General features: G+C 31.7%; 1 protein-coding gene across 1 annotated transcript; it reads right to left on the reverse strand.

The window, feature by feature from the left end:
- Window positions 1-717: 717 nt before the first annotated feature.
- Window positions 718-1,662, reverse strand: Or6c6i (olfactory receptor family 6 subfamily C member 6I). The gene is given in 1 exon segment (NM_001000057.1): window positions 718-1,662. A coding segment is annotated over 1 exon segment (945 nt).

Raw genomic sequence — 9,574 nt, forward strand, 5'->3', positions numbered from 1 at the left:
TTGTACCTGCCTTACTTATTACTGTCCGATCATGGTCCTTGACCCATCCAGTGCCATCCTCACCTTCATAAAGACATCAACCTATACCCCACAGTGTATTTGAAACATTTAATATAGTAATAATTTAGCACCACAGAGCAATATTTTCTTTAAGTATTTGTGTGCTTTACAGATATTAAAGACTACTAAGATGAAAGTAATGCATTTCTCCAAATGAATATATATATATATATATATATATATATATATATGATATTCAATCAAATAACAAATCACACAGAAAATTGCTACTATATAATGTTTATTATATTCAATGCAATGATTTCTGGAAATGAGTATGTAATAAATAATAACATATACACATAGAGTTAGAAAGGAATTGGAGGAAGTTAGTGATTGCGGAGTACCACCTTTCATGGGAAAGTAGAGGGTAAGGTGGAATGGAGTTACAGGGTTCTTCAGAAAAATCTCCTGTACATGAAATAACTGAACAATCATATGAACTAGACTTTCATTTTTAATGTATGGTTGCAGTTTACAACTGCATCTCTCTCCTCCTTTTCCTCCTTCCAAATCTTGTATACCCATCCTTGTTCTCTTTCAAATTCACAGTTTTACATATACTGTTGATATATTTGTATGTTATTTTAACCTCATCATGATTTGTTTTCTTGAAAGATTTTATCCTTGAAATTCCTCAAACGTTACCAATCTGTTTTAAACTTTGTGTTTTGAAAAGCTCAAAGTCTTTTGTAATATATCCCAGAAGACTTCTTTCACCTGCTGGTTTCTTAATGTATAAATGAAAGGGTTCAAGAGAGGGGCAATTGAAGTATACAGCAAAGCTACACCTTTAGACACAGTCACTCTCTCCCTTGCAGATGGTTTAATATACATGAAGATGCAACTACCATATGACATGGAGACAACAATCATGTGGGAAGTGCAGGTGGAGAAGGCTTTGGTTCTTTGCTGTGCAGAAGGGAAATTCATAATAGTCTTAATGATGAAAGAGTAAGAGAGACTTACTAGTACCAGTGTAACTACAAGTGTCACCACTGCTAAGACAAAGGACATCATTTCTAGGACATGAGAGTCTGTGCAGGAGATCTGCAAAATAGGAGAAGTTTCACACATAAAATGATCAATTATCCAAGAATCACAGAAATTCAGCTCAAGACCCATTGCCAGTGGGGGAAAGATGACCAAGAACCCAGTCACCCACGAGCTGAGGACAAGTTGGTAACACACTCTGCTGTTCATGATGATAGGGTAGTGTAATGGTCTGCAGATGGCAACATAGCGGTCATAGGACATGGCAGCCAGGAGATAAAATTCTGTGACTCCCAGCAAAAGAATGAAAAACACCTGAGATGCACAATTATTATAGGAAATAGTTTTGTCTCCAGTCACAATGGTTGTCAAGAATCTGGGAATACACACTGTTGTGAACATGATTTCCAAAATGGAGAAATTACGGAGAAAGAAATACATAGGAGTTTTGAGGCGAGGGTCCAGCAAGGTGAGGAACACAATGACTAAGTTCCCCACCAGGCTCATCATGTAATTGAGAAAGAGAAATAGAAAAACCACAATTTGCAATCGTGGGTCATCTGTCAATCCCAAAAGAATGAAGTGAAATTCCATTGACTGATTTTTCATCCTCATCTGTGAGCCTTAGCATACAAACATAGGAAATTAAAGACAAAACATTTTATGTTCATTAGTGTTGTTTTGTTTTGTTATTTATTTACATCACAAATGCTGCCCTCTTCTGGTCCCCTGAAATTTAGGGCTAGAAATCATTTAAAACCTGATTTTATGTTATTGACCTTTTAGGGAATTGTAAAAACAGTGTTCAAATGTTCTCTAGCCCAAAATTTTAGGTGACACATAATTATATGCCATAGGTCAATTATAAACTTGTCCTAGTCTGATTTTTCTTAGCATTCTTCTCATAATCCACCCCTCCTTCCCCGTGCATCCCCCCAAAAAAACCCAGAATATTTTCATTTTTCATTAATTTGTAAATGAAAATTAGCACATTCACTTCCAAATGGCCTCTACTGTCTTGCAGGGCAGGAGCTTCTGAATCCCCTTCTTGAGACTCTGAAGTAGCCTGGACTACTGTGTCCCTGGTTCTTGCTTATTTGTGGATTCATTTTTTTGGAAATTATAGTTTAATTATACTATTTCCATCTTCCCTTTTCTTTCTCTCAACTTTCCAATGTACCTCATTTTCATGCTTTTTTTCTGATTAATAGCCTTGTTTTCTCTTCAATACATGAATTTGCATGTATTCCTAAAAATATAAGTACAACCTGCTCAGGCTGTATAGTGTTATTGTGTATAGCTTCAGGGCAGAGAGTTTGGTATTGCATAACCAGTTGGCGCCCTCTTTCCTTTAAATGAGTTTACTAGCATACCTTTATAATTTTATTCCTTTTTAATTTATCTGATTAATATTTGTTTTTTTCATATGCTATTTTATAAACCTATTTGGAAAAAATCAAAATCAGTATTAGTGAATAATTTTAAGATGGACTTCTTAAGATGTTCAGGCTTTAGTTACTAAGTACTTACAAGCTTTCATCAAGTGGACATCTTCAATATTTTCCTGTTATCCATAATGCTCATATTTGAAAACATGCATAGATATTAGTCATTTCTGAGTGATATGAGCTCCGCAGTCATAGACTTATGGCATCATCAAATCACAAGAATTCCTTATTATAGCATTTTACACTACTTTATAAAATAGTCAAAGAGAACGAAATGTAGATGTAATAGTATAAATATAAAAATTTAATCAGTTAAAATACAATCATAAAATATCTACCACTTAGAACATATTATAAAATAAAAATTCTGTTTTCCAAACACAATTCCCTTAATTGGACTTACTGTGCATTTGTTTTAGTTTCATATTATAAAATTAATGTAAAATCAGGCTGGACATTTCATATTCTAAAGTTTCACATTATAAAATTAAATTAAAATCAAAATGGACTCACCATTCTGCTTTGTTAAAGATAATTTCAATTGTATGGGTGATCATTTTTATGTTTTACTATTTTGTAGAAATATTCATTACTAACGTTTTTGTAAGAAAAAACACAATGTATAGTATACTACCATAAAGTATTCAATAAAGAAGTTCCACATTCCTTCAAATTCACATTTACTGTGAAATCTTGAGATTATGGTGTTAATTTTAACAAGTGCCATCTGATGGGCTGAATTTTATAAAATTTAGCTCTTCGTGTTTAGATTGATGTCATTGTAGTGCTCCATTTAGATGTTGTTCTTAAAGATGAAGTAAAAATCATGGTTAATAAGAAGAATATGAACTCGTTGTTGAAACATACAAAAATTTTATATCAAAGAGATGACTCATAGCCAGCTGTGCACTTATAAATGTTCTAGTTCCAATGCTTTCTGCTTCCAGGGGGATTGTATGGAAATTAGGGTGGCAGACTGTTCTCTGGGGATCACTGCTACAAACTATTCATTAAGTATAACAAAAGGTACCACGGTTTGTATCAAAGCTTTAGAAAAAGCAGCCTAGAGGAGTTTCATAAATGACTTAGAAAAGTCAGAAAAATACTTGTCAGCAGCATCAATAATTTACCACAGTTGCTATACATTTTCAAAATTAGTTCCCTGTTGGTTTTCTGGTTTATAAACACATTCTATGTTTCCATAGACTCTTGGAGTTTTTTGTTTATTTGTTTTATTTTATTTCATTTTTACTTTGTTATAATCTTATTCTTGTTCCTTTATCATGTTTTAAAATTATCAAGAACAACGTCTTTGGGACTAGAAAAATGGCTTTATGGTTACGAGTACTGGTTGTTCTTCCAGATGACATCGATTTGAATCTTAATACCCATATGATTACACAATAACATGTAACTCCAATCTCAAGAAGTATAACACCTTCTTTTGGTCTCTACAAACACTATATACATGTGGTATTGAGACATATGTGCCAGGAAAATACCCATACACAGAAATAAAAAATAAAAGAAAAATTTAAATAAAAGACCAATGTCAAGTTGACCTCCAAGTTTTTTTCCAATATTTTTAAAATATCAGGTATTAAGTTCATATGATTCACTTAAAGTTGATTTTTTGTTGTGGTATAAACCAAGTATTTCTTTGTGTATATCCACCTTTTTTTTAATGCCAAGGTTAACAGAAGTAATAATCTATGGGCAAAAAATGAATATTCAGAGAAAAGTTTAACAGATGCATTACATTCATTTAACAAACCAATAACACTTTTTTTCCCCTGGTGCCTATGATTTCATCTGCCATGAGATTTTGTCTGAGCTCACAATACCAGTTTTAAAGTATGTCCCATCCCACCTCAATGAGTGAATACTAAACGCAAGCAGGGGTATATGGTTGGTTTTGGAGGGAGGAAAGTAAAGGGGGCAAATCATATAATTATATTATGATTTCATAAACTAAAATAAATAATGTAAAAATCCAACAAAAAGCAAGCAAAAGAACCTCAATCAAAATCCCTTAATCATTTTCTACTTTAATATTTTGGATGACATTAGCTAAAGTCTTGAACAATATTATTGGTTGTTAATATTATTGTCATGACACTATAATTATAGACTCCCTGTGGAAGATGGTTCTAATATATTCAACATATAAATTATCCATTTATCCATTGTCTTTGAGCAATTGAGTGAACAGAGAAAAGAGGCACAAATTGTAAGAAGTTTTAATGTAGTCAAACCTTTAAAGGTAGGCGGATTTTAAACTGCATGAAACATCATCATGCTTTCTTCCAAATGATCTTACTCTGCTTCTCTGGACAGTGTCCCCAAGCTTCTATCTGTTTTGATAACAATGCAATCAATTATGGTTGATATTCCCTAGTGTTTGTGCGTATTCCCTTGCTGGCAATTTTGACTCAGTGAGTTTGTCCCTTGAGCCAATTTCAGAGTGAATGGATAAACCTATAAGTATTCTTTGTCTCATGAGGTAATGAATAAATCCAGATTATTTTAAAACATTTTCTGGAACAGTTTCTGTGTCCACCTTAATTCTTTCTTATCTCTCTGCAATCAAAGGAATAAACTCACTTTGGGTAAAATGAGAAAATGTCGATGAAAATAGTTACAATGTATCTTTAACTTGTTACCTGGGGGGAGGAGTTTTCAAAGAAAGCAGTGGAGGATGCAGCCACTCTTTTAGCGGTTCTGAGAATCTGTATGTAATTGCAGGTAAGTTGAACTTAAAGAGGGCAGTGCACATTTCTAAAAGTTAAACATCAATTAAGAACTCAACTTTGTCAGATTTAAGATTTACTGCAATTATATTTTGAAATGTGGCATGACTGCTTATGCTAATTTACATATTTTCTGTTGGTTAAAAGCAAAGATTCATTATCTCCACAGATCTCATTTTATTTTTGACAGGTATTTCATGCTCTTTTGAAGAAACATTCTTTAATTGCAGATATCTGATTTAACTGTAAGATATCTGTTGAAGTCTAACATTTGACATTTTCATAAATGAATGTAAGTTGCCTAATCTGAACCTCAATGCTCCAATTGAGAATAAGATTGAAAGTTATACAAATATTTTAGCATGACTAAATGAAAAAAATATACATATGTTTGATGACTGAAATGAACAGGCCCCTTAATAAATCATTACTACTATGAATGTGCTGTCAAAATGAGAATTCATTCATTTTAAATGAATCTACAGTTTATTAGTATATACCTTAAACTGTCTGTCATGATGTATTAGTTATTATTTTTCTAACATTTCTTTGTAAGTTATCCTTACAGTTCAATTCATGTTTTTCTAGAGCATTATTTTCAAAGGCAGTTATGGATGTGAGATTTTGTATTAGATTCAACTTAGTTTACACACACACACACACACACACACACACACACACACATCCTTCAATGTTAAAGGTTGATCCTTCACTATTATTAAGCTAATTAATCTACTCTATTCATATTTTTCTGGAAAGAAAAACACATAAGTGTAAAAAAGTAAAAGAAAAGGGGGTTAGTGAAAAATAAGTCTAATCACTCATTCAGTGAATTCTGAGGAGTCTGATAAAGACAAATGAAAAAAATCTCAAATGAATCTATGTGGCATGATCCAGAACATGCAATAAGAGTATACTGATATAAGATTACTTTTATGATTTGTTGTTTAGTTATTTGGATATTTAAATCTTTTGTTCATAATATATTTTAATCAAACTCTTTCCCCTTACCCAACTCATACCCAATCCTCACTTCTTCACTATCCAACTCCGTGTATATAGAGTGTTTTATTTTTCAATTGAAAACTTGAGGCAGAGCTAGATATAACTCACACTTCAAATTAAATAATTATCCTTTCCTATCTTCCAATCACAAACATTATGAATGACTCTATAAATTTGAATGTGTAAAGAATGAGGACAGCGTGATCAATAAAATGTATTTGGAGATGTGTTCTGTGTAATTTTTTGAAAACCTTCTACTTAATGAGGTTTGACAGAAGAAAAAAATGGATAAATTTGGGGAAAGTTGAGAAAACGCTGGTCTTCCAAAGACAATGTCTCATAGAGAAAGTTGATCATCCATGGCATCATGTAATATTACTAACATATTCAAACAAACATACCAAAAATAAAATGCAATTAGTCAATCTCCCTTATGTATTTCTCAAAAGAGCATTCTTTAACCTTTCCATATAATTTAACTGTCAATATAGTTTTTTCCTATGAGTATTATATAAATCACCCATACTTTACCTAGTATTAGTGTAAGAGGCATGGGTTTTCATAATTAGAGACTTGGGAAAATCATGATTTGAAGATATTTTCATAGTGAAAACCCATAAAATTAATTGCATTCAAGAAATTGAACAAATATTATCATCGTTCACTTTTATTTTGAATTGTTCAGAGTATTTATAAAGTAAGTAAGAAGTAATTTTGGTGAAATGAGTGGAAGAAAATGAGATGTTATAACCTATCCTGTGTCCTGGAGCGATGGCTCTGTGGTTAAGAGCATTGGCTGCTCTTCTAAAGATCCTTAGTTTAATTCAAAGCAGCCACATGGCAGCTCACAACCTTCTTTAATGAGGTATGATGCTTTCTCTGGCATGCAGATATACAAGCAGGCAGAGCACTCATATTCAAACTAAATAAATAAATAAATAAATAAGCAAATATTAAATAGATCTTTAATTAAATAAATAACCTAAATCATTTAACATTCTGAACCTAAAGAGACGAATTAAATGCTTGGACACAATTTTATTTCCTTTTCTTAAAAAGTTATATAATCTTATTTTTACAGTCCAGATTTTATTCCCTACCAGTCCAACCCCTGATATTTACACATGCCTTAATTCCTCCTGGCCTCCATGTCTCCACAAGGATGTCCCCACCTCCCAGACCTCTGCATTCCCTGGGAACTCCTGTCTCTTGAGAGTTAGAAGTATCTTTATTACATTGTTACCTGTAAATGTTAAATGTTAAAATCAAAGGACATATAAGAAAAAATGTAGATATAACTTTAAAAGTGGATGAAATAAAATGTATTAATGGATTTTCACATCCAAAATCATACTAATCTAATGTGTATTTATATAGCTTTAATTTAAAAAAGAATTTTATTCATCAACAAATATACATTTTAGAATTAAGGCATAAAATGGGCAAGTTTCTCAGTCTTTTCAAATTTTAGCATGTTACTTTTACAGTTTTAGGAATAATAAATCAATCAATAAATCAGAAATTTCCGTATTATGATTATTTAAAACATACTTATAGTACTCTTCACACATTATGATTTAAATAATTAAAATTTATGTTTAAAGAACAAAATACACTAACTTTAATAGGACTTAAAAGAGCTACAGCATATGGAAAATTAAAAAAAATAAGTCAGTATGTAAAAGTCAGCTCTTACAGTTCCATAGCAACTCAAATATACTCACATGTGGACAATGCCCAACTAAGAATTTATTTTATTTGAAAATATTCTATGCCATGGGAGAACATTGGGCTGACATGAAAAAAATGTATGTATATGAAGTCATTTGTAACTATTTTAACTTTAGTGTCTATTTTAAAACATGAGTCTTAATATCATTATTTTACTGCGAGAATATCACCTAGAGATTGCAATCAAATCTTATCTATTTGATGATAAGGTAAATTTACTAAAGATTTAAGAATTAGCATATAATTTTGATCAAATCCAAACTCAGGTCTACTCAGCATAATGCCACTAAAAACAGTAAAGTAAGGCAAATAATATTTCACAGTTTTTAAAAATTGTTTGTATGTATGTATGTATGTATGTATGTATGTATATACATATGTATGTATGAAACTATGTATGTATAGATATATATTTCAGATTTCCTTACATACATTTCACTTGAAAAAATTTCAAAATAGAGATTTTGAAACAAGTGCTTATGGACACTGAATACAGTAAATAATTGAGAAAACACATCACTATGCAAAGATAATATCCTAAATAATGCACATGCACAGTATAGCATAAAGTACAGAATGATGTCAAAAAGTGATTAAATAAAAGCCAAAATTAACTGGTCAATTCTCCTTTCAGCCAACATTACACTGAGAAAAAATATAATAAAATAGTATTGATAATGAAATCTTGTCCTTCTCTGAATGAACTAAGTCAGATAGGACTTATGGGAATTGATAGCATAGTCTAGGTGGAAAATATTGACATGCATGAATATAAGGTTTTATGTATGTGAACAGCAAGTGTATGTCATGGGAAAAAGGAGTAAGAAAAGGTGATTTGGATGTCATTACACTGAGCTACATGTACTCAGAATCATGCATACACACATACATATATATGACACATAATTTTCAAGTGTCTAACATATATTAATATGCATAACTGAAAATTGTTCTTTAGTAGTGACTTGTCTGCAGAAGAAACTGTATATTTACAAGACAAGAAAATGAAGCAAACAGGGTTAACCTATTTTCAGGCTAGTAAGGGGTTCAGATTGATCATAGGGCATCCTTAATATTTCCTGGTTGTATATCAGTTGCTAGATCATCCCACTTTATATGAAAACTAAAAACAAGTTTTTGATAGCATCAATTGGATATAAACCTTGGAACAGGACCACAAGAATGTATGCTAAGTCCTTAATTACTATTTGGGGAACCTCTATTTATTCTCATACTGGATGTACCAAGTTAAATATCACTACTGGAATGTCTTAGAGAACTTTTCTCTCCACATCCCCAACTAAACACTTTCTATAAGGTCCTTGCTCATTGACATGAGAGGCATTGCATTATATTTTTGATATGAAACTGTTTTTCAAACTGACTTGAATGTGCAGTTGTTCAAAGAAAGGTAATTAAAGAATCACTAGTATTTAAGAGATTTAAATTTACCTTAAAGATGGAAACAGCATATTTCATGAACAATGTAGCAGCCCCTTGTTTTGGCTTTCATGAATCATCAGTTCTACTTGATTCTTTCTGGCTTTGCATCCAGATTTGGCAGAAGGAATAAAAAGTAACTGCAGA

This window comes from Rattus norvegicus, chromosome 7 (assembly GCF_021556685.1).
Source record: "Rattus norvegicus strain SHRSP/BbbUtx chromosome 7, alternate assembly SHRSP_T2T, whole genome shotgun sequence".
Taxonomy (NCBI): Eukaryota; Metazoa; Chordata; class Mammalia; order Rodentia; family Muridae; genus Rattus; species Rattus norvegicus.